At 43.1% G+C, this 24,868-nt stretch overlaps 1 protein-coding gene across 4 annotated transcripts in view; it reads left to right on the top strand.

The window, feature by feature from the left end:
• Nucleotides 1-24,868, top strand: part of Canx (calnexin) — a 46,995-nt gene that overhangs the window by 13,367 nt on the left and 8,760 nt on the right. For all 4 annotated transcript variants that reach the window (XM_004999769.4, XM_063230473.1, XM_013154825.3 and 1 more), the window contains exons 2-9: nucleotides 12,052-12,231; nucleotides 13,520-13,593; nucleotides 14,031-14,089; nucleotides 15,137-15,278; nucleotides 15,832-15,913; nucleotides 16,707-16,899; nucleotides 19,464-19,653; nucleotides 24,677-24,790. In XM_004999769.4, the coding sequence (XP_004999826.2) occupies nucleotides 12,055-12,231; nucleotides 13,520-13,593; nucleotides 14,031-14,089; nucleotides 15,137-15,278; nucleotides 15,832-15,913; nucleotides 16,707-16,899; nucleotides 19,464-19,653; nucleotides 24,677-24,790 (1,031 nt within the window). In that variant the 5' untranslated portion in view covers nucleotides 12,052-12,054. The remainder of the gene's footprint in view (nucleotides 1-12,051; nucleotides 12,232-13,519; nucleotides 13,594-14,030; nucleotides 14,090-15,136; nucleotides 15,279-15,831; nucleotides 15,914-16,706; nucleotides 16,900-19,463; nucleotides 19,654-24,676; nucleotides 24,791-24,868) is intronic.

The following is a 24,868-nucleotide window of genomic DNA, read 5'->3' as shown; positions in this document are numbered from 1 at the left end:
GGCAGAAGAAAGGAAGTTTTTCTTGTGGTGTAAAATCTCCAGGCACTGGCTGGTTAGATCTTTTGGGTCAGATAATGAAAGTTGAAAGTTTGTTCACCTGGGTTGAGGATACAGCTCAGTTGTGGAGTGCTTGCTTCCTCACCTGTGTCGGGGAGGCCCTGGGCCAGTTGTACCAGCCTTGTATCAAAGCAGAAACATTTGCGTGTGCCTGCCCAGTGGCCCAGGCCGATCATCCCAGCACTCAGGCTGAGGCAGGAGGACTGCTGAGTTCAGTCCAGCCTAGGATACATAGTGAGTTCAAGGCCGGTGTGGACTATATAGGTCCTGTCTTTTTTGGTTTGTTTGTTTATTTTGAGACAGGGTCTTGCCATACAGGCCAGTGAGCCTCTGAAGTGCTGGGATTATAGGTGTGTGCCACCACACCTGGCAAGACTTAGTTGTTTTTTTAAAAGTGCTGGCTCCTGATGATAGATTTTGTATTACCTTTCATGGCCTCATAGCAGTCTTTTGAACCAGTAGTACTGTTAGACACATCTATATGATAGGAAAAATGGACTTGTGGGAATGAAGAAGTCGACCCAAGCTACCTAGGAAATATGCAAAATGATTTCAGGTTCCTCTTACTTGATGCGTTATTCTGTCCTGTATTATTCTTGTTTTAATAAACATTAATCAGTTTTCTCATTTTATTTATTTATTTTTACTTATTTGTTTTTGGTACTGGGGATCGAACCCACAACCTCGTACTTGCCAGGCATGCGCTTATACCACTGAGCTAAATCTGTAGCCCCTCTGTCCCGTATTCTGTTCTGCCTATGTGTGAGTGATTTCTATTTTCCTTTCTTTCTTTTTTGAGACAGTCTCATTGTGTAGTCCAGGCTGGCCTGTGAATTCCTACCTCAGCCTCCCAACTGTTGGGATTCTAGGTGTGCACTGCAGTGCCCAGCTAAGGGATTCATTTTCTGAATAATTGGGTTTAAACTAGGAAACTTCCATTTTTAGTGTTATGTTTGTAGACAGGGTCTTACTATACTGACTGGCCTCAAGCTCCTGGACTAAAGTGGTCCCCTTGCTTTAGTCCCTAGGTAGTAGATGGACATCACTGTATAGAATTTCAGATGAAGTCACTCTCCTGAAAGTGCAGTTGATTGAAATATTAAATGTGAGTTTGCTAGCTGCTTTTCAAGCTTTCTTCCAACCATGAGAATTTGAGAGCAAGGCTTTCTTGTCTGCCTTGGGAGGTTGAGAAGTAAACCCGAAATCTGTGTTCTAAATGAGCGGTTTCCTTGGCTGTGTGTATATTTGGCCACATTCATGACTGTGATCCCAGAGGACAGAGACTCTTTGACTTGCCTACAGGTAAATAATTATATTTGATCACCAAAAACAAAGTTAGCTGAGACAGACTTTACCTTATGGGGCTCATATTTCTGAGTCTTTGTAGTTTTATGCTTTGGCTGGCAACTTTGATCAGAGATAAGAAGCATCTAATACATCTTTTTAAAGCTTTACATTTTGAATAAAGACTGCAAGAAGCAGCACAAAGAGTAAAGAGGTCTGCGTGTCCATCGCCCATCCCCCCTCAGGGGTGACATCTTCCATCACTGTCAGGACCAGGAACTTTTGGAACGAATCTGTAGACCTTGTTCAGGTTTCAGCAGCACATTGGGACTAAGTTACATCACCAGCCTTTTTTTTTTTTTTTGGAGACAGTATCTCAGATTTACTAAGTCTCCCAGACGGGATACAAACTTGTGATCTTCCTGCCTCAGCCTTTTACAGTGCTGGGTTACGGACTGGCAGCACCATGACCAGTTTAGCAATCTTTTTTTGGTGGTAGTAAGAGAGTACTGGTGTGAGATTTAAGCAGTACTGATGAGCTTGTATGTATTTTTGTGAAAGGTGGAAGATTGCTGTGATCTTAAGAGAATTCAGAGTACCTGTGTGTATTTTTGTAAGTTTGATATAAGAGGTAAGCATAATACTGAGTTTATTTTGATGTTAGCCAAAAATAATCCCCAAAAAGTTAAGTTAGTAGAGTTAATACTACAGTTTATTCATGAATTGAGGAAACATGGCTGTGTTATTAAGATCACCTTCAGAACTTGTTCAGGTTTCACCAGAGCATTGGGACTGAGTTAACATCACCAGGCTTTTTTTTTTTGAGACAGTATTTCACAGATTTACTAAGTTTCCTAGATGGGATACAAACTTGTGACTTTCCTGCTTCAGCCTCTTACAGTGCCAAGGTTACAGACTGGCACCACCATGCCTAGTTTAGCACTTTTTTTGTGCTTTTAGATTTTGTGGACTTCTGTCTGTATCAACATTAAAATTTAGGCCAATTTTTTGTTCTTTTTTTTTTTTTTTTTTTTTTGAGACACATCTTGCTGTGTAGTGCAGGCTGGCCTTGTGGTGATCCTCCTGGCTTAGCTTTCCTGAGTGCTGGGATTACAGGTGTGTGCCACCACCCCTGGTTAAGAGACTGGTTTTTTGATTCTGGCTTTTTGGGGCAGGGGTACCGGGAATCGAACTCAGGACTTTGTGCTTGCCAGGCAGGTGTTGATGAGGCCAGTTTTTAAAGAGTGCTTTCCATCTAGTTGGCAGTCATGGAATTGAAACACCCTCATTTAGTGTCCACCACCACCACCAGGCTGTCTTCTATGTAAGACACTGGATACAGAGACTTTCTCCTCCACACTTAGAACAGACTCCTGCAGTTCAAGTACAGTGTGCTACTGGGCAGTCTCAGATGCCGCACCTCAGCTTTTACTAGAAGTGTGGGTGGCCAACGTCTTGTTTGATTTTTGGGTTTGTTGTTGTTTTACCGGGAATGGAACTTACACGACTGCGCGCTTGCAAGGCAGGTGCTTATGCTACTGAGCTAAATCCCAGGCCCAGATGTCTTGTTTGAAGGAGGGACAGTATGTTCATGTCTCTAGGACTTGAGTGTTTAAGGTTCTGTCTTATATGTTAAGTTCTGAATTGTAAATCAGAATTTAGACCCAAAAGTGTTGACTCCCATGCTACTGGTTTTCTTGCCTTACTCTTTGCTTACATTAAAGGGTATGATAGGGCAGAACTGCACAATGATCTAAGACAGTTTTTTTTTTTTTTTTTTTTTTTTTTTTAAATCGATACGTCCATGTGCTTGCAAGGCAGGTGCTTATGCTGCTGAGCTAAATCCCCAGCCCCCTAAGACAGTTTTTAAGAGAAGCTGTCCATTCTGGTTCTCTCAGATCTTTTTCTTTTCTTTATTTTTGATACTAGAAGTCGAACTCAGGACCTCACGGTTGCCAGGTGGACATTGTGCTGTGGAGCTATTGATCTGTGAGCAGGGAGCCTGGGTGAGAGGTGGAGCCTAGAGAGAGAGAGAGGATTGGGGAAGGAGGGCACTAACCTGAGGGTGGATTCAGCTACTGACTAGGTTGTTAGGAGGTGGGGCCCACTTGCAGGAAGTAGGTCACTGCTTTTTTCTTAAAAGAGTCATAGCTGTAGGTGGTGGGGCGTGCCTGTAACCCCAGCACTTGGGAGGGAGGCTGAGGCAGGAGGATTTCTTTGAGTTTAAGGCCAGCCTAGGCTACAAAAACAAAAAGTGTTTATTAGGCAAGTTTTAGGACGCGCAAGAGTAGATAGTATGTGGGTGCTCAGAGAAATGAAGCCCTGATGTGCCTTGGGTCTGGCCCATTGTCTGCCTGCCTCTGCTTCTGGGCACCATGAGATGAGCACCTTTCCCCACCACACCTTTAAGTCTCTTCTCAAGCTTGCCACAGTGCACCTAGTCAGGCATGGACTGAAACTCTAAAATAGCGAGCCAGAATAGGTCCTTCCTCTTTTAGGGTGTTTATGGCTGGCTGGTATTTTGTCACAGGGATAGAAAACTAACAGGTGTTAAGAGGTTTTTATGTTTATGGTTTTGAGTTTTAATTGCTGGCCCTTCTGAAGGGTCATGCCTATTATAACTTTAAGTTTTGTTTTGTTTGTGTTTGTTTATTGATTGATTGATACTGAGAATTGAACTCCTGATTTTGTGCTTGCCAGGCAGGCACTGTACTGCTGAGTTAGATCCTTGACCCTGACTTGTCATCTTCAGACAGGGTCTCACTGTGTAATGCAGGCTGCTCAAGAACTTACCGTGTAGCTCAGGCTGACCTCAAACTCAGCAGTCTTTTGCCCCAGCCTCACAGGTGCTGGGGTCACAGCTGTGTGCCAGTACACCTAGCTTGGAATTTTGTTTGTATAAACTTTATTTTTGGTAACATTTACAGAAAAATTACAAAGATAACACAAAGGATTCCTATATTTCTCACACCTAGTTCCTTTGTTGTTAATAATTAATACTAATATAGTACAGTTGTTAGAATTTGTGAACCAGGTGGGTTCATGCCTGATCAGAAGTCTGAGGCTGCAGGATTGCTGGGAGTTCAAGACCAGCTTGAACTACCTAGTGAGACCCTATCTCAAAATATTCTCCCCCTACATTGCGAACCAATAGTGATATCAATTGATAATGTAGTTAACGTCTGTGTTTAGTTCAGGCAGCTTTCCTGTCTCTGCTGTGCTTTTCCGTTAGTATCTACTTACGTGCCCCTTGGCTGTGACAATTTTTCAGACTTTTTGCTTTTGATGCTCTAGACTTTTTTGCAGTATGGAAGATTGAACCCAGGCCTTCACACTACACCACATTCCCAGCCCTGTTTTTATTTTTTGAAAGAGGTCTCCCTGAGTTAGTAAGTTGCTCAGGCTGGGCTTGAACTTCTTTTTTTTTTTGTCTTTTTATCGGTACCGGGAATTGAACTCACGACTGCCTGCTTGCAAGGCAGGCGCTTATGCCGCTGAGCTAAATCTCCAGCCAAGCTGGGCTTAAACTTCTGATCCTCCTGCCTCAGCCTCCCAGAATGCTGAGGTTCTATATGTGTGCTCTCATGCCTGGTTGTTACAGTGACATTTGAGGAAGACTGATGAGGTACTTGTAGACAGTTCCCCTGTTGGGATTTTTCTGGTGTCTGTCTAGTTTTTCCTGTGACAGAATAAGGATACAGGGGTTTAAAGTGCAACCTTGGACATTGCACCGCGTTTTGGGATTCGTACCATCAGCACGACGGACGGATCACTGTTGATGCTGGCCCTGATCACTTGGCTGGAGTGGGTCAGTTTTGTTTTCTGCTTTTCCCCTTTCGTGCTGTGTGCCATCTGCTGTGAGGACTGTGAGTTCTATCCTCCCTCCTTGAAAAGGGAGTGTGTGTGTCTGGGTCCCTGCAGGGGCTTCTGTCTCTTCCTCTCTGTGTCGCCGGCTATGAGGTGTCCGTCAGACCCAGCACTGCCAGTTCCGTGGGCTCTGGATTGCTCCAGCTCTGGCCGCAGGGCACACTCAGTCACATTTCTCTGTTCTGCTGTTTTCATTTTTGCATCCTGAGATGTAGTCTGCCTGTGTAGCCCAGGCTGGCCTCGAATGCACGGTGGTCTTGCCTCATCACTCGCTGCTTGTGTTCATCCCTTGGGGTGGGCGTTTGGTTCTGTTGAGCCCTTCATGGTCCGGCCCAGTGAGATGCCCCAGGCTTATCTTGTGCATTTCCTGTCGCAATCCTTGTATCAGCTGTTCCTTCAAGGATCCTGTTTCATTTCAGAGAATATTAACTCAGATTTTGGTGTGTTTTGGTGTCCTGGGTGTGGTGTGAGAGTTGTGTGTTTGTTTCTGTGGGCACTGTCAGATGACAGCAGGGAAACGTGCACCCTGTGTATCACATACCTGTTGCGTATGTTGCCGAGGCTGTCTGTAGTCCTTTCCACTGCCGCGTGGGCTCCTCTACATCTTTCTCTTGCTTGTTGATTAAGTGCACACCCTCCACCGCCAGTTCTGTGGTGTCAGGTTAGAGTACAGATGTGTAGCAGCATTAGAATTGTTGCTCAATGGGGCTGGAGATTTAGCTCAGCGGCATAAGCACCTGCCTTGCAAGCAGGCAGTCGTGAGTTCAATCCCCGGTACCGATTAAAAAAAAAAAAAAAGAATTGTTGCTTGAGCACCTAAGAGGTGGCAGCCACTGTGCTGCTTTCTCTGGGTTACAGTGTACCAGTTACAGACCGATTCATCTTCTCTTCACACAATCCTTGGATCACTTTGTGTTCTAAGTGACATCTCACAGTTTTTTTTTTTTTTTTTGTTGTTGTTTTTTTTGTCTTTTTCATTTTTATCGGTACCAGGGATCGAACTCACAACTGCCTGCTAGCAAGGCAGGTGCTTATGCCGCTGAGCTAAATCCCCAGCCCCCATCTCACAGTTTTTGTAAATGTTAAGATTCATTCTTTGTGCTGTAAAAATTTCATGGGCTTGAACGTGCATAATGTCATGTACTCATAATAATTACAATATTGTTAGCAGTGGTTGCAGTGCCTTAAAACAGCCCCTCTACTTCACCCATTAACCTGCTCTTTTCCCCAAAACACTGGCAGCTGGTCTTTTTTTTTTTTTTTTTTTTTTTAACCATCTGTAGCTTTTCTCTTTTCAGAATGTCTTATTCAGGGTGTCATGGCCTGTCAGGTTTGCAGACTGGCTTTTATTGTTAGCAATATACATTTAAAATTCACCCATGTCTGTTTCTGGCTTGAGAACTCATGTCTTTCATTTGCTGAACAGTGCTCCATTGTGTGTGGCTGTGTTAGGCTTTCTGTGTCTGTTCACCTGTGGAGGACCTTTTGCTGTGTCCAGGTTTTTGTTTTTGGTGCTGACGTTTGAACCAAGGATCTCATGAGTCTGAAGCACATTGTGTATCACAGCTGCACCCCGGCTTTTCTTCATTTTATTTTTTTTTTTATCGGTACCAGGGATCGAACTCATGACTGCCTGCTTGCAAGGCAGGCGCTTATGCCGCCGAGCTAAATCCCTAGCCCCCTTTTCTTCATTTTTAACTGGATTTAATTTTTTTTTCTTTTGGTCTTTTTCTTTTTTATTGGTATCTGGGATTGAATTCATGACCACACACTTGCAAGGCAAGGCGCTTATGCCACTGAGCTAAATCCCCAGCCCCAACTGGATTTAATTTTTAAGTTTGAGTTCTTTTTGTGCTTTCTTTTTTTCTTTCTTTCTTTTTTTTTTTTTTTTGTACAACGAATCAAACTAATGATCTTATTTGGCCATTGAACTGTATTCCCTGGCCTTGTTTGTGTGCTTCGAAACAAGTCCTTCACTAGATACATCTTTCAGAATGTTTGTTTTCTTGAGACAGGGTCTCATTGTGTAGCTCAGGCTGGCCTCCAGTGCTCCGTATTATCTCCTGCTTCAGTTGCCTGAGTGCTGGGATTGCAGATGTGTGCCACCACTCCTGGCTTTTTCCTGGTGTGTGATTGTTAATTCTCTTGCCTTTTCATAGAGTAAGATTTTGAATTTAATAATACAAGATGAACGTAGTAATTTTTTTCTTTCACATAGTATGTCTTTAACCTTGCATAAAAAACTCCTTGTCAAACGCAAAGTCATCTAGTTTTTTTTTTTTTTTTTTTTTTTTAATGAGTATTTTGGAACAAGGCATCTTCAGCTGCTCGGGCTGGGATAGGATTTGTAGTCCTCCTGCCTCAGCCTCCCTGAATGTGTGTGTAAAAGGCATGTGCCACTGTGTCTGGGTTCCTCCATGATTTTTAGAACCATAGAAGCCCAACATCCTTTGTAGCATCTGCTCAGCAGGGGTACGTGAGTGTGACTGCTTAGACCATGTTTGGTGTATGGAGCATACATACTAAAGGGGATTTTTCATTAATGTCCAATTTTCTTTAGTGATGGAGAGAACTAAGATCACCTTAAAATACATTGTGCTAGGGGCTGGGGATTTAGCTCAGTGGCATAAGTGCCTGCCTGGCAAGCATGAGGTCATGAGTTCAATCCCCAGTACCAAAAAGAACAAAGAAAAAAAGCAGGCCTCACCGGCTGTGGAAGGCTGAGGCAGGAGGATCACAAGTTCAGGGCCTGCCTCCTGGACATTTCAGACATTTAGCAAGACCCTGTCTCAAAAATAAAGAGGCTGATGCTGGGACCTGGAATGCTGGAAAACCAAGCCACCCCTACCCATGTGGTGAGTGGCTGTGAGTGTGACAGGCTCCAGTGGCCCAGGACGGGAGCCACTGGCATTTACTGGGACCCTTGCCATACTGGGACCTGGAGCATCATGAAACCAAGCAACCCGTCCCCCCACCTGTTTTGTTTTGTTCAACTTCAATATACATGAAAGCATGGACAGCTATATAGAAGAGAACGAGAAACTACGACAGCCATCAGTGACTTGTCTGGTTTTGAAGACCTAAATCGCCTTCCTCATTCTGTTCAGATCAGTTTTATACTGTGTTGTTTTGTATGAATTCTCTGTATGCGAAGACATGGATGACTAGGCCCTGGGTTCAGTTTGCAGTCCCTGCAAAAAATACAAAACAGCCCAGGTGAACTATCTCCAGACGGTCTGCTCCAGTGCCAGGCATGGGACGGAGCAGGCTCTGTGGCAGCAGGCCTGCCTTCTCCCTGTGCACAACTCTCACCGCCTGCTGAGGACTCTAGCACAGGGCCCTTTTCAGACCATAGCAGTGTGGACCTTGCAAGCAGAAGGAGTTTTAGCTTGCTTGCTTGCTTCCTTCCTTCCTACCTTCCTACCTTCCTTCCTTTTCCTTTTTATCGGTACCGGGGATCGAACTCACGACTGCCTGCTTTCAAGGCAAGCACTTTTGCCACTGAGCTAAACCCCCAACCCCGGAGTTTTAGCTTTTTAAGGGCAAGTAGCTAGTCCTGTGGGCTGTCATTCTGTCTAGCTTGTTCTTGAAAAACTGTCTCAACATTTGTGATTTAATTAGCAAGAACCAGACTTAACACATTTTACTTTACTTTCTTGCTTTTTGTTTTTTTTTTTGCCTTTGTGATGCTGGGGTGTCATGTGTTCTAGGCAAGTGTTCCACCATTGACTCCCAGCCTGTTTTATTTTTAAAAGCTGTAACTTAGTTTTAGGGACTCTCTTTGAGACAGGATCTTGCTATCTGGTTCAGTCAGGCTGGCCTTGAACTTACTCTGTGAGCAGTTTTCCTGCCTCAGCCTTCCTCGTGCTGCGAATAGACATGTACCACCACACCTGGCTAGTGCATAATTTTTGAGGGTAGAAAAGAAAGTGCTTTCCAGTGAGCAAATGAATTCTTACTGTTTCTTAAATCTGTGAGACACCATACTGAATAACAATGTGCACTAATAAAACAGCAACCACAAAAAATAGTGCTGGGGTAGGTGGCGCCACCACCCCACCCTAAAACTTAAAACTTAGGTTGTTAATCATGTGTCAGTGGACCGACCCTTCAGTGGTGTGGCGCACATTTCCACTATTGGGAAACAGATGGTCTGAACCTTCCTTTTGCAGAGTTGAAACTCCCTGTGCTCATTAAACAGCAGGTGCCTTTAACACATTCCCTTAGCCTGTTAGGAGTTTCACTTTCTGGATCTGTGTTTGCTTGAGTCACTTTATCAGTAGAGTTGTGTGGCGTTTGACCTTTCCTAACTGCTTTGTGTTCTTTAGCGTAGTCTCTCCAAGGGTCACTTGGAGACTGCTTGTGACAGGGCTTCCTTTATGCTCAGCAGGGTTCTTGTATGAATCTATCACATGTTGCTTATCCCCACATTCGCTGTGTGGGTCACCTGGCTCTCTGGGCAATAGTGAATAGTGTTGCTGTTGATCTGGGTGTGTAGGAATGCAGCTTAGGTCTTAGAGACCCTACTTCCAGGTACTTGGCCTCAATACTCAGAAGTGGGCCAACTTTTGCATGGCAGTTAGTTTTTTATAGTCCCATCCACAGTACAATAGGGTTTCTTTTTTTTTTTTTTTTGTCTTTTTCCTTTTTATAGGTACTGGGGATCAAACTCACGACTGCCTGCTTGCAAGGCAGGTGCTTATGCCGCTGAGCTAAATCTCCAGCCCCATACATAGGGTTTCTAGCTTATTGTCTCTGTCAGGACTTGATGACTATTGTACAGTATGCATGAATACATTTTTAGTAAAACTTCATAAAATTTTTTTGCAGCAGTGTTAGGGATCAAACCTAGGACCTTTAGGCTTCTTAGGTACATGTTTCACTACTGAGCCACAACCTGAACCCTAAATACACTTTTCATTTGTTTGTTTTGAGGCAGGGGTCTCACTGTGTAGTGTAGACTGGCCTTGAACTCTCTTACGTAGCCCTGGCTGGCCTTGAACTCGTGGAGATCCTCTTGCCTTATCTTCTCAACCTCTTGTGCTGGGATTGCAGATGTGAGCCACCACTGTTGACCCTAAAGACATTTCTAAAAAGTTTTCAAACTTGAGAGGTATTTTGGGGGCGGTGGGAGGATTTTACTATGTAGTTCAGGTTGGACTTAAACCATTAGCTTAGGCTGGCCTAGAATTCACTATGATCCTCTTGCCTCAGCCTCCCAAGAACTGGGTTTACAGGCGTGTGCTTCCACACCAGACTTATGTGCATTTTGGGGTGGTGCTTTGCTATGTTTTGTTTCCTGTTTCTTGTGGCATGTCTTAGGAAAGCAGAAGGGAAAAATATTAATGAACCTTGGTTTCGCGAAGGAGGTGGGAAGTGTCATGACTGGGTGCGTGAGGGGTTCTTGGGAACACTGGATAGCTTGCTGAGGTGAAGGACTGATTGCTACCTGGAACACAGAGATGTGTTGCCATGACAAAGCTGTTATTTGGGTATAGGGTGGCCTCAGAGAATCAAGAGGAAGCCGTAGTAACATAAGCTGTCAGTTCTCTGGTATTAGCAGCAGGGAAGGAGGAAAGGTGAGTGTCAATTGGGGTCACAGAGCTATTAAAGAATAAAGGCTCCTTCGTGCTCTGCACTAAGTGTGTGCACATGTGTGTGTTTTGCACTTGCTGTTGTATATCTTCTATTTCACCAGCCTCTGCTTCCTCAGGCCCTAAAACAAAATCCGCCAATTACCAAATCCTGTTGTGTGTGATGTGGCTTAGTTTTTGCTGCAGATCTGTGGTCCTAGAAAAAGACCCAATCACCAACCATACAGCCTAATGTATATGAGGGACTGAGTGCTTAGAAGAGAGTGAAAAGTGGCTGAGCCTTGGTTTACTATTTTTGTTGTGGAATCTTAAAACCCTAATTGGAAAATAGATTATTTACACTTGGTGGCTTTTGAGCAACAGCAGCTGTGTCCATAAGTCTTTAATGCGAAGCAAGGCATTTCCTTTTTGCTTGTAATGTTTTACCGTACTCGGTGTGAGTGTGTGATAGAGCTTTAGTTCATTGTGAAACCCTTGACAGATGCAGGCAGTTAGGACCGAGATCTATGGTAGCCAGTGTGAGACGGGTATGCGTATGTGTGTTGGCATTTTCTTAAAGTTGAATCTTTGGGGTTTTTGTTTTTGTTTTTGTTTTTGTTTTTTGGTGCCAGGGATTGAACTCACAACCTCATGTTTGCCGAACAGGCACTTAACACTGCTGAGCTAAACTCCCGGCCCCTAAAGTTGAATCTTTATGTATGCTTGATAATAGAAATTGAATCCAGGAACTGCTGAACTGTATCTCCAGCACTTTTATTTTTAAAGTTTGAAACAAGGTCTTGCTTAGTTGCCCAGACTGGCCTCAAACTTTTTGGTCCTCTTGCTTCAACCTCCACAGTAGCTGGAATTGCAGGCGTGCAGGACCATTCCCTGCTTGAAATTGAATCTTAACTGGTGTCAGGAAAACCACTCAACCTTTCTGGGCTCACTTTCCTTATTTGTATAATATTTTCTTTTAGCTCTTTGATTTGGAAGCCTTAATTATTTATTTTTCGTTGATTGGTTGCTTGGTTGTTTTGAGACAGGGTGTCTACATAGTTCAGGCTACCCTTGAACTCACTGTGTAGCCCAGGCTGGCTTTCAACTCAGGGCAGTCTTCTTGTTTCAGCCTTCCAAGTGCTGGGATTATAATGGTGTGCCCCGTGCCTGCTGGAAACCTTAATTTTTGGCGGGGCTGGGTGCTGGTGGTGGTGAGTAGTTAACGTGAAATTTAAAATAGGAGCAGCACGTTTAACTTCTCTTTTTGCAGGTCATGGAAGGGAAGTGGTTACTCTGTGTGTTCCTGGCACTTGGAGCTGTTGCTGTTCGAGCTCATGATGGACATGATGAAGATATGATTGATATTGAGGATGATCTTGATGATGTCATTGAAGAGGTAGAAGATTCAAAATCAAAACCAGATACCAGCAGTCTTCCTCCATCTCCAAAGGTTTGATTTTAAAATTTTATTATTGATGAGCCTAGGGCTTTAATACTGAGGTATATCCCTACCCCTTTTTAAAGAACTTTTTACTTTGAGAATTGCCTGGGCTGGACTCAAGCTTGCAATCCTCCTGTCTCGGCCTCCTGAGTGCTGAGATTACCAGATATGCCCACCATATCCAGCTCTCCTTAACCTTCTGAAATCAGGATGATATTTGGTTACTGGTATAGCTCAGTGGTAGTATGTTTGTCTCACATGCACAAGGGTTGGGTTCAGTCCCCAACATTGAATGGAATAAAAATTGATAAAGCCAGACACAGTGGCACATGCCTGTAATCTCAGTACTTGGGAGGTTGAGGCAGGAGGATCATTGTGAGTTCAAGACCAGCATAGGCTACAAAGTGAGCTCAAGACCTGGGGATTTAGCTCAGCGGCATAAGCACCTGCCTTGCAAGCAGGTGGTCGTGAGTTCGATCCCTGGTACCAATAAAAAGGAAAAAGACAAAAAAAAAGACCAACTTGAATAGTATAGCAAGACCCTGTCTCAAAAAGACTTTAAAAAAAAAAAAAAAAAGATAAATTTGGTTCATTTTTAAAGTTAATAGTACATATGTGTATGTATTTGTGTGTGTGTGTGTATAATTTTATTTAAATTTTTTTTGAGGCAATCTTGCTATATAGTTTAGGCTGGTCTTGATTTTACTATGTAGCCCAGGTTGGTTCTCAGTCTCATGGCAATTTTCCTGCCTCATCTTCCCCCAGGGCTGGGATCACAGGTGTGCACTACCATGCCCAGTAATACTTGGATCCTTTTCGAAGTTTGCTAAAACGCTTGATGATCTTTCAGGCAGCCTTGCTATATCTTGAATTGCTATGAAAGTTTTGTGACAGTTAAAACCAAGCCAAGGAAACAAATTCTATTCAGGCCAGGGCTTGTACTTGTTTTTCTTTTCTTTTTGCTACTGGGGATCAAACTCACAACCTCACACTTGCCATTGCTAGGCAGGCATTGTGCCACTGAGCTAAATTCCTGGCTTAAGAAAATAAATTCTGGGCTGGGGATTTAGCTCATCGGCATAAGTGCCTGCTTTGTAAGCAGGCAGTCTCCGGTACTGATAAAAAGGAAAAAGACAAAAAAAAAAAAGAAAAGAAAAGAAATTCTGTCGGGGATTTAGCCCAGCAGCTTAAGTTGCTTGCCTGTCTGGCAAGCACAAGGTTGTGAGTTCGATCCCCGGTGCCAAAAAAAAAAAAAAAAATCTAAAAATACTTTAACTCCCTTTTATGTTTAACACAGGTTACCTACAAAGCTCCAATCCCAACAGGAGAAGTTTATTTTGCGGAATCCTTTGATAGAGGATCTCTGACAGGGTAAGTGTCTTCTTAGGGAGCAGAATGTTAAGAGGCAAACACTGTGGGACTAAGATGGAACTGTGGAGTCCTGTCGGGCAGACAGTGTTTTTCTGGTGAAATGTCTGGCTTTTATATCTGCAGTGTTTATACCCATTCAGGAAAACAAAAGAACTTGTGACTGCTTGCTGCCATTCTGTCCTTCCCCCTCTTCATCCTAGATTTTATTCTTGTAGAAACTTTTTTTTCTTTTGAACCCTTAAAAAAAAAAGAATTATCTCACAGTATTGGTGCTTTTTCTTAGGTTTGTGCTTGACAGATTTAGAAGTTGGAAGTAGAGTGGCAGACTAGGCTAAGGAGCCAGGCTAGATCCTGCATTTTCCTGAGCATTTACACTGTTCCTTTTCTTCATTGAACTGTCATTTGAATCTTAATTTGAGGGTCTGTCTTGATTACAGGTGGATTTTATCCAAAGCCAAGAAGGACGACACTGATGAGGAAATTGCCAAGTACGATGGTGAGAGAAGCCCATTTGGCCTCTATCCAGCAGTGACCGAGGGGCACAGAGTTTCTGTGGTGTCACCAGGACAGCTTTAACCGGGCATTGCGTGCACACTCGTGATCTCAGCACTGGGGAGACTGAGATAAGAGCAGTACACACTGAACCCAATTTGGGCAGTTTAGCAAGACTTATCTTGAAAAGAAGAAAAGGTTACTGTGATGGTGCACGCCTATAATCCTCTCATTTGGGAGACTGAGGCAGGAGGATTGCCACAAGTTCCAGATTCCCTGGATTACATAGTGAGGTCAAGGCCAGGATGAGCAGCGTAGGAAGACGCTTTTGCAAAACACAAAACAAAAACAAAATGAAAAGGGCTGGGATGTAGCTAGCATGAAGCCCAAGATTCAATCCTGAGTAACAGGGGGAAGAAAACTCGTCATTTAAAAGGAGGCATGGTTTGTGGTTTTCCCTTGGAAATTATGCCTTCTTTGTGTTGCCTTTGATGTGGTAGGACTCAGCCTATTATTTAATCACCTTGTGGTGCTTCATGTTTGAAATGGAAGGTGTTGAGCTGGGCGTGGTGACACAACTGTGATCTGAAGATTGAGGCAGGAGGGATTGCAGTGAATTTGAGCCCATCCTAGGATACATAGTGGGTTTAAGGCCAGCCTGTACTGCATAGTGAAACCCTGTCTCAAAAAAACAAAAAAGAAATGGAAGGTCTTTTATGGGGCAGTGATATAAAGGATAATATTGTACTTTAAAAAATACTTACATCCTATTTTTCAAATATACATGTGCTTGATACTTACCACTGAACTTTCACAGGTAAGTGGAGTGTGGTTTGTTTTTTTTTTTTTTTTTTTTTTGGTACTAGGGATCGAACTCACAACCTTGTGCTTTGCCAGGCAGGCACTGCACCACTGAGCTACATCCCCAGTTCCAAGTGGGATATGTTGTAAGTTCATTAGGGTGGTAGAGTTGGAGTTTAGTGAGTTAGCATATAAAAGACCGTCAGAGATGTTGTGAAGGGGTGGAGAGCCTTCTTCTGTTGTCTTGCAGGACAGTGGGAGGTTGACGAAATGAAGGAAACGAAGCTGCCAGGAGATAAGGGGCTCGTGTTGGTGTCTCGGGCCAAGCATCATGCCATCTCGGCCAAGCTGAACAAGCCCTTCGGATTTGACACCAAGCCTCTCATTGTTCAGTAAGTGAGCGCTTGTTTGACAAAAACTATCCTGAACAGGTAATTTTAGAAAATTTCATTTTATTGAAAGAAACAGATACCATTACTCTATTTGAAAAGTTTGAGATTATATAAATTTTAGTAGGGTTGTTAAAGTGAATGCAAGCACTCTAAAGATGTTTTCCTGCTTGTTAGAATATTTTGAAACTGGTCATTCATTCTCCTGATAGTGAATGAATGCCTAGGTTTTGCAAAAATTAATTATTACTTAGCTAGAGCTGGGTGTGATGGTGCACTCCTGTAATCCCAGCACTTGAGAGGCTGAGGCAGGAGGATTGTTGCAAGTTTGAGACCAACATAGGCTATAAAGTGAGCCCAAGGCCAGCCTGCACTGCACAGCAAGACCCTGTCTCAAAAAGATAAAAAAATAAGATTAAAAAAGAAATACTACTCATCTAGCTAAAAGTAATAGAAGGTGAAAACATTCTTAAACCATGACCTGCGAGAAAACATGACTGGGCTATTTGTGCTTCAAGAACGCCACATGGTTTTCTGCTTTCCTTCCTGAAATTAGGTATGAGGTTAATTTCCAGAATGGAATAGAGTGTGGTGGTGCATATGTGAAACTGCTTTCCAAAACTCCGGAACTCAGCTTGGTAGGTACTTGGTGTTTCTTTAATGTGGCTGGCCACTCTTATTTTTTATTTTATTTTTTTAATCTTAGAGGAAAAAGAATTTGTAACATCTATGAAAATAAAGGCCAACTCCTTGTTGCTTAAACCTTTAGGCGCTTTAGCAATATTGCTTCTGATAATAATTTACTTATATGTGAAATGTGACTTTTGAAGCTATTTTCAAATGTTTTGATCTTGGCCCTGATTTCTGGGTTGTGTAATTTTTAGTTTTAGCTAGGTTGTTAAGTTATTTCTTTGTTGTCGTCTTCTCCTCCTCTTCTTCCTCCCCTTCCATCTCCACCTCTACCTATTTTTTTTTTTTAATTAATGAAAGCGGCAGTAACAGCTGGGTGCAGTGATGCTCACCTGTAACTCTAGCACTCTGGGGGGCTAAGGCAGGAGGGATCCTATGTTTGAGGCCAGCCTGGGCAACTTAGTGATGTAGCAAGACTGTCTCAAAATAAAAAGGACTGGGAGTGTGGCTCAATGGAAAGGCCCTGGGTTCACTCCTTAGTACTGGGAGGAAAAAAATAAATAGTTAATTAGATGTGTGTATTATTACTTTTTTCTTAAGCGTGTAAATGTATTATAAATTTTCTGATAATTACTGGTTTTTCTTTTTCAGTGGTATCTAAAACCTTACAGCATAATCAGCTTTCCCTTTAACTGTGACTGATTCAGAATTATAAAAGGAAATGTCATATACTTTTGAAAGGCTGCTTTTGAATACTTTGAGTAGAGCTACTTAAAGAATAATTCATCTTTGTTTTTGAAGGATCAGTTTCACGACAAGACCCCCTATACGATCATGTTTGGTCCAGATAAATGTGGAGAGGACTATAAGTTACACTTCATCTTCCGACATAAAAACCCCAAGACAGGAGTATATGAAGAAAAGCATGCTAAGAGGCCAGACGCAGACCTGAAGACCTATTTCACTGATAAGAAGACCCATCTTTATACGTTAAGTAAGAAAAGCCAATTGGTGGAGGTTTAAAGCACTATGACTTTATCACTGAGTGCATGGAATGTGTATCTGGGCAGTACTCAAGTCTGCAACCAACAAGATTTTTGCTAATGTGGTGTGGTACCTGCCTATAACCCTAGCTACACAGAGGAGGCTGACAGGAGAATCCGGAGTCAGAGACAGGCCTGAGGTTGAGGCAGGAAGATCACACTGAGTTTGTGGCCAGACTGGGCTGTCTATTGAGTTCATAGTGAACTGCATAGTAATGCAGGCCAGGCTCCAAAGAAACAAAAAAACAACGAAGAGTTGGAGATTGTCCTGGGCAGTTTAGTGAGACCCACTCAGATTTTAAAAGGGAAGAGAATGTACTTAGTGGAGGGATGCATGTGGAATGCAGCACTCAGTGTGTCTGAGGCCCCTAGGTTCAAGGCCTGGTACTGTGAGAATGAGCCTTGATTTACCTGCCTTAGGGGTGGGATAAGCTTACTTTACAGTGTAAAAAGTGCCCCTCTTCAGTAGGCTGGCTGAGGAGCGAGGTCGAGAAAGTGCAGAGCAAGCTCTTGGGGGTGGGATCGGTGGCGGAACACTTGCCTTAGTGCAGAAAAGCTTTCACAGCCCCTTCACTAGTCCCGTTTTCCATTTTCATCCTTTGGTCTTTCGCTAGGAGAATGTTAGGCAGTGGGACATACAGGAGATGGATACAGATTCTGCAGTGTCTTTCAGCTGAACTCTTCGTTTTCTCCAACAGCTGGACAGCTAAGACTAATCACCTGGACACTGGATCATTTTTTAGTTTTTTAGTCTCTCCCTCTCTTCTTCCTCCACTTACTGATTAAAACTGTGTCTTTACTGTGTAGCTGAGGCTGGCCTTGAACTCTCACAGCAGTCCTGCTGCAACTTCCCTTGTATATAGTAACTTTTTTTTTTTTTTTTTTTATTACCAAAGCAACACATACTGTAGATACAAAAATTTAGAGGATTGAAGTAAGCCAGCAGACATACTTAAAATTGTCTGGAATAGCAACATGTGTTTCTTCCTATTTTTATAAATAAAGACATGTAGCACTGTATACAAAGTTAGATATGTTGAACTTGCTTTCTTTTGTGTGTTGGGAAGAGGAGGGGGCTGGATTTGAGCCCAGGGCCACTCTATAATCCAGCTGCATCCCCAGCCCTTCTTGTTTTGGGATATGTGCGTGCTAAGTTGATAGGACTAACCTGGACCTTGCAATCCTCCCCCTTCACCCTTTCCAGGTAGCTTAGATGACAGGCACACTTAGATGACATACTTGGCTTTATCTTGCTTTCTTTTTGCTTTTGTTTTTTTGTGATGGGATCTTACTGTGAGGGTTAGACTGGCTTTGAACTTACTATAAACCCCAGGCTTGCCTTGAACCCATGGTGATCCTCCTGCCTCACCTTCCTGAGTGCTGCTTTAACTTGCTTTCTTAACTATACAAGAATGTGAAGATCTTTCTCATGGCAGTATATATTTCATTATTGTTGATAAAACTAGCACTGGGAGACTGAGGCAGGATTGAAAATTCAAGGTCAGCCTGGGCTACATAGTGAGTCCGGCTAACCTGGACTATAGTGTACATGCGTATAGTAACCCTGTCTCAAAAAACAAGCAAAAACAAAGGAACAGAAAAAAATTTAACTGCTGACTGGTATATACCAATTCATGTCAGACCAGTAACTGCATTAGTTTGTATAGATTCTTGATGTTTTTGGTGCTCAGAAATGAGTTGTTTTGGTGCTAAGAATTTTAACTGTCATTTATTATAAAATTCTTAGAAACTTGAGAAACGTGATTTACACATGCCTCTATAGATCTCTTTGTTTAATGACTGAGACATGGTCTCCCAACCAGGTTGTTAAATGCATCTTTGCTAAAGGAAGAACTGTATATAGTATGTATATTACAATATTCAGAACAAAGAAACGGTCAAAGAAAACTCCAATTTGATGACTTTGCTTTGACTCACATAACTCTTACATACAGTACTATACTGTATAACAGAACATGGAACTGTAGTATTGTGCCATACAATCAGTAAAAATTATAGTACCATATAAAGGTATAATTACAAAAAAAGATACTGAGATTCCTCTATAAATAAGATGTACAGAATTGTACAAAACAAACAGACACCACGGCACCTGCCTGGCAATCGCAAGATTGTGAGTTTGATTCCCCGTACCAAAACAGAAAAAACAAAACCAGGCAGGTTATCAGTCTGAACGGTTGTACCCAGGTAGGTTGTTAAATAAGGAATAGTTGTAATCACAGTATTGGTAGACAAAGTGGGGAGGATTACAAGTTGAGGCCCGTTTAGACAGCATAGGCGCTATTTTGAAGACTACCTCCACCCCGTCAAAAAAAACTAAAGACCCCAGGAGGCAAGCACTATAGCTGTGTTCTGAGCCCAGTGCCTGGTGCCATTCTTCATGCTTCTGCGCCCTTGCTTTTCATTAGAAGTCATGCTCCTTTATTTTGTGGTGACTGGAGGTTGGGAGTGAGTGGTTAATTAAATGAATTAATTACATTTCTCTTCTTTACAGTCTTGAATCCAGATAATAGTTTTGAAATACTAGTTGACCAGTCTGTCGTGAACAGTGGGAATTTGTTGAATGACATGACACCTCCTGTAAATCCATCACAAGAAATTGAGGACCCGGAAGATCGGAAGCCTGAAGACTGGGATGAGCGGCCTAAGATAGCGGATCCTGATGCTGTTAAGCCAGATGACTGGTGAGTCTTGGCAAGCCAGCTTGGAAGATAACGAGGCCCTCGGTGTTTCCCACATGGCCTGGACAAGGAAATGCTGGGGCCTGCGACTCGACCGTACGTTCACACATTGTAGAATGTACAGTCGGTTCTCCAGGAGAAGATACACAGATTGTTCTAGCTAAAGAGGGACATGGTGATCATCTAGATTGTCTCGCTGCTGTATAAACTGCAGAATGCTGAGGCTGGCCATAGACTGTGCTTGTGGTAGAGTCGCTTAGCCCAACCATTCCGGGGCTATTTTATTTGCAGTCGTTGTTTGGTGGAGGGACTGAGCCAAAAGCTTGTGTGTGCTAAAACTGTGCTCCACCATCGCAGCCTTGAACTCACTTATCATACTACAGTCTCTAAGTGTCAAAGTTTCATTTGAAAAACCATCTTTTTCCTCTGTAAATACTTCAAGATCTCTGCTTTGTTAAATTTAGTTACATCTTTTTTTTTTTTTTTTTTTTTGTCTTGTTCCTTTTTATTGGTACCGGCTTGCAAGACAGGCGCTTATGCCACTGAGCTAAACCTCCAGCCCCTAATTTTAGTTAAATCTTACTTCTGAACTTTTATGATGCACTAGTTTAAGTGCTGTTGATATGTGCATATGATGAACATTAGATTTGGACTCAGCCTCATTCATTATAGTATGCCCTAACTAGCTGTTTTGTTTTGGGAGCTAGGATAGTGAGTACTTTATAGGATGAAGTGAGAGCTGGGCATGGTGGCACACACCTGTAATCCCAGCACTGGGGAGGTTGAGTCAAGATGATTGCTACCAGGTCAAGGCCAGTCTGGGCTCCATAATGAGAATCTGTCCCGTCTGGGCTGGGCATCTTGCTTAGTGGTAGAGCATAAGAGGAATCTCTAGCATCAAAAAAACAAACCTACAAGCTGATCAAGTATAGAAGGCTGTCTTTGGTTAGCAACCAAAGTGGCACTGTCTCACAGCAGTTACACAAAAGTTTGAAATCATACACATTTTTAATGTTAAGATTTTATTACAAAGCTGCTTATACAAAGAGCTAAAGTGTCATTACAGTCTGTGTTGTACCTGATAGCCACAGGCTGCGGACTCACCATTTACAGCTAATCTGGCCACAACAGGCCTCTCACAGAGTACACAGACAAGGCTACATTCACAGCTTTGCTGGGGCACAGTCACCAAGTGTGGTGATGGAGTCCCAAGAGGCAGGATGTCACAGTAACCATTCTTTGACTCTGGGTGGTGGGTGTCCTGGGGTTTGTATCACAGGTACCTTTGATTTTGTTTTGGTCTTTTTGAGACAGATCTTGCTATACAGTTCAGGTTGGCCTTTTGATCATTTTGTAGCCAGGCTACTTAAAATGATCCTCTAGTCTCCCAAGTGCTGGGATTACAGGTGTGCTCCACTATGCCCAGCTTTTTTGGGGGGCGGGTACAGGGATAGAACTTAATGACCTTGCACTCATCAGGGAGGCGCTTATGCTGCTTAGCTAAATCTCCCACCCTTTCCCCTTTTTAAAAACAGCTACCAAATTCATGAGCAGGTCAGCCAAAGAATAGTGCTGTTTTTGTAGGTTATCTGGGATGTTAATCATCTTTTTCTAAAATTGTTTAATATCTTTATTTCTCTAATGCTCTTTATATGTTTTCCATTTTCTTCCTTTGTTCTCTACCTTTTTATCAGCTTATCTTGTCTGTATTCTTCCCGACTTCATTTTTTCCCCCTTCTCCATCTCTGTCTCCATCGTGTTCATCAGACTCTTTCTCCTCACTGTCCTCATGTTTCCCTTTTTCCCCTTCCTCTTCCTCATCCCCACCCACCTCTGTGTGAGTCTGGAGCTTCCCAGCCCTCTGTGTCATCTTGTCCATCTCTCATAGGTTCTCAGGTTGGCAACCTCCCAGTTGGACAGATCCAGGCTTTTCAGACAATCTAGTTTTTTCAAAGATTTCAGGATACTGTTGTTTTTCAGTTTATTTCCACTCAAGAAGTTTATGTGTGTGAGGTTTAGAAGTTTTTCTGTTAGTGAATCTAAACTTTAGAAGAGTTTACTGTCACAGAGTTCAAGCCTTTTCAATTTAAATAGCTTGGGGAAATTTGAGGCTAAAATCAAGCATATATTTATTAAACTAAGGAACTCTTGAAGTTCACAGATTCCAGTTGTGAAGCCCTGTTTTTCTCTCATTTGATTTTCAATTGTCTGGGACAACTTTTTGACCAGCTGGAAAACTGGTTCCTCAGCTTTGGTGAACCCCCCTCTTGATAACTGGGTTTCCCTCAGGTCTCCACTGCGTGCTTTGCTGTCTGTGGGTGGCCAGGGCTCAGTGGGGAGCATGGGTAGCAGGAGGGCAAGTGAGCAGAGCCCCAGAGCCAGTTCCTCATAGGAGCAGGGAGTGATCCTGGAGGGGAAGCACCAGTGCAGGTCCTTGTTGGAATCGCTGGTATTTGATAGCGCCACCTAGTCATCACACTCGCTGATTTCAGGGTGTTTCTGTTGTCCCCAGCACCCCTACCTTTCCGGAGTCTTTCCATTGCCATCTTGTTCCTCGCCCTTAGCAGCCAGATCTGCTGGGTGCCTCTGGATTTGCTGCCAGGATAGCGCATGTAAACAGAATTAGTGCAGTCAGTGGCCACTTGTGTCTGACCCCTCTCAGTCAGCACAGCCTTCATGGTGCGTCTGGGTTAAAGCCTGTGTGCGCTTCATTTCTCTGTCTCTCAGGAGTACCAAACTCAGGACCTGGCACTTGGCAGCTGCGTCTCAGCCCTTTGGGAATATTTCCTTGTGTAAATGGGACCACATTTTCCTTACTTTTCCTTTAGTTGGTGGGGTTCCCACCCGTACAGATGTGTGTCCTCATTCTTGGTGCCTGCCTGCGAGATTCCTGGGCCACACAGGAACTTCTATCTGGATGATCTGTGCTCCTGTAAAGTAACTGCACCATTCATTTTCCCGCCAGCAGTGAAAGGAGCTCCATTTCTGCACCTCGTCACCGACACTTATTCCTGTTTCATTTTTAAGTCCACATTTGTAGTAGATAATGTAACCTGCCTTGCATGGACACACCACATCTTGATTCGTTTTTCATTTCCCTTCCTCCTGTTCCCTTTGTCTCTCCCTCCATCCCTTGATCCCCTTCTCATTTGAGAGAGATCTGTCTCCTCCTTCCTGTTACATTTTGTTCTATAATCTAGGTTTCTCATATAAGAAAAGCCAAGTGATAGTTAAGCTTGTATATCTGATGCTTCATTTAACATTGTGGCCTCCAAGTACATCCATTTCCCACAAATCCCTCAAGTTTCTTATCTTTCTTTATGGCAGAGTAGTCCTTCTTTGTGTGTAAGTACCATACTTTCTTGATCCATCTGTTGATGGGCACATAGGCTACCTCCAAGATTCAGTGGTCAGGAATTGTGCTGCTTTCAGGGGTGTGTGTGGCTCACTGTAATATGATGTCTGTAACTCTTTGAGGAAGATGCCTAGAAGGGGACAGCTGGGTTAAGTGGAACTTCTAGTTTTAGCTTTTTAGTCTTAGTCTTTTTTTTTTTTTTTTTTTTTTTTTTTATTGGTACCAGGGATCAAACTCACAACCATGTGCTTGCAAGGCAGGCGCTTATGCCGCTGCCAACAGTGTTCTTCCCTGGCCCCGCCCAACTCAAGCCTTGCCTTGCTGGCATTGTTCTTTGACTCACTGATGGTGGCCTTCCCTGTGGATAAGATGGAATCTCAGTGTTGTTTTAATTTGCATTTCTTTAATGACTTGTGATGTTAACACTTTGTCTTTTTGAACTGCAGTTTCACTGTGCAATTCAGGCTGGCTTTGAACTCCCTGTGATCCTCCTGCCCCCTGAGTGCTGGGATTATAGGCATACACCACCATGCCTGGCTATCTTTTCTTTTTCCTTTTTTGGCCTGTCCTATCTTACCTTCTTTTTTTCTTCCCTTTTTCCCTTCCCCCTCCCTCCCCCTTCCTTTTTTTCTTCCTTATGGTCTCACCAAGCACTTTAGGTTGGTTTTGAACTACAAGGGATCCATTCTCCTGCCTCAGCCTTCTAATTGCAAAGAATCAGGCATGTGCCACCGCACTTAGCTCTTTACATTTTTTCCAGTGTCCTCTTTAATTTTCTTTTTCTGAGTACTATGGTTTTCCTTGTAGAGATCTTTCATTTTTCTAGTTAGGTTAATTCCTAAATACTTAGGGTTTTTTTTGTTGACTAGGGACTAGGGTTCGTTTTTCTTTCCTTCTCCTTCTTTTTTTTTTTTTTTTTTGGTACCAGGGACGAACTCACAACCATGCACTTGCCAGGCAGGCACTTAAGCCACTGAGCTAAATTCCTGGCCCGCCTGCCCGCCCGTGTTGTCTGTCTGTCTGTCTTTCTTTCTCTTTCTTTCTTTCTTTCTTTCTTTCTTTCTTTCTTTCTTTCTTTCTTTCTACTTATCCTAGAGATATCTCCTTTTTTTGGGGGGGGGGTACTGGGGATCACACGCACAACTTCATGCTTGCAGGCAGGTGCTTAAGCCACTGAGCTAAATTCCCAGCCCCTCTTTTTTTCTTTTTTGAGACAGGGTTTTACTATGCAGTTTAGACTGGCCTCAGCTCATGTTGGTCCTCATGCCTCAGCCTCTGGAGGGCTAGGATTACAGGATTGTGCTGTCCTGCCTGGCCCTTGGGCTGGCCTTGATCATGGGATCCTTGTCCCTCAGCCTCCTGAGCAGCTGTGCTTATAAGTGTGCACTATCATGCCTGGTTTACATATTTTTTTAAAAAATTAGTTATCTTTTAATTATTGAGTTGTACTTCTTTATTGTGGATACTGGGTCCTTAAGGTTGGCCTCAAGCTCATGGTGTGCCTCAGCTTCCCGAGTACTGAGATTACAGGTGTGCACCACCACGCTGAAGAGGAATTCTTTAAAATTTTGAGAGTAAGATCTAAACTACTCTAACTCCTTGAAGTGGGACTGTACTGTGACTCTCCCCATCGGCGCAGCTGTAATTGGTGTATTTCCTCTTGTGTTTAAGGGATGAGGATGCCCCTGCTAAGATTCCGGACGAAGAGGCCACGAAACCTGAAGGTTGGTTAGATGATGAGCCGGAGTATGTACCTGATCCAGATGCAGAAAAGCCAGAGGACTGGTAAGAGGCTTAGCGCTCACTTTTTCAATTACGTGGGTTTTCTTTTTTAAATAAAAGTTAATACATAAATACAGCCAA

This window comes from Cavia porcellus, unplaced genomic scaffold, assembly GCF_034190915.1.
Source record: "Cavia porcellus strain 051 isolate PalLab524CR breed Dunkin Hartley unplaced genomic scaffold, mCavPor4.1 scaffold_19, whole genome shotgun sequence".
In the NCBI taxonomy this organism is placed as follows: domain Eukaryota; kingdom Metazoa; phylum Chordata; class Mammalia; order Rodentia; family Caviidae; genus Cavia; species Cavia porcellus.
Note: the sequence above shows the minus strand (reverse complement) of the source record. Positions and strands in the feature narration are given on the sequence as shown.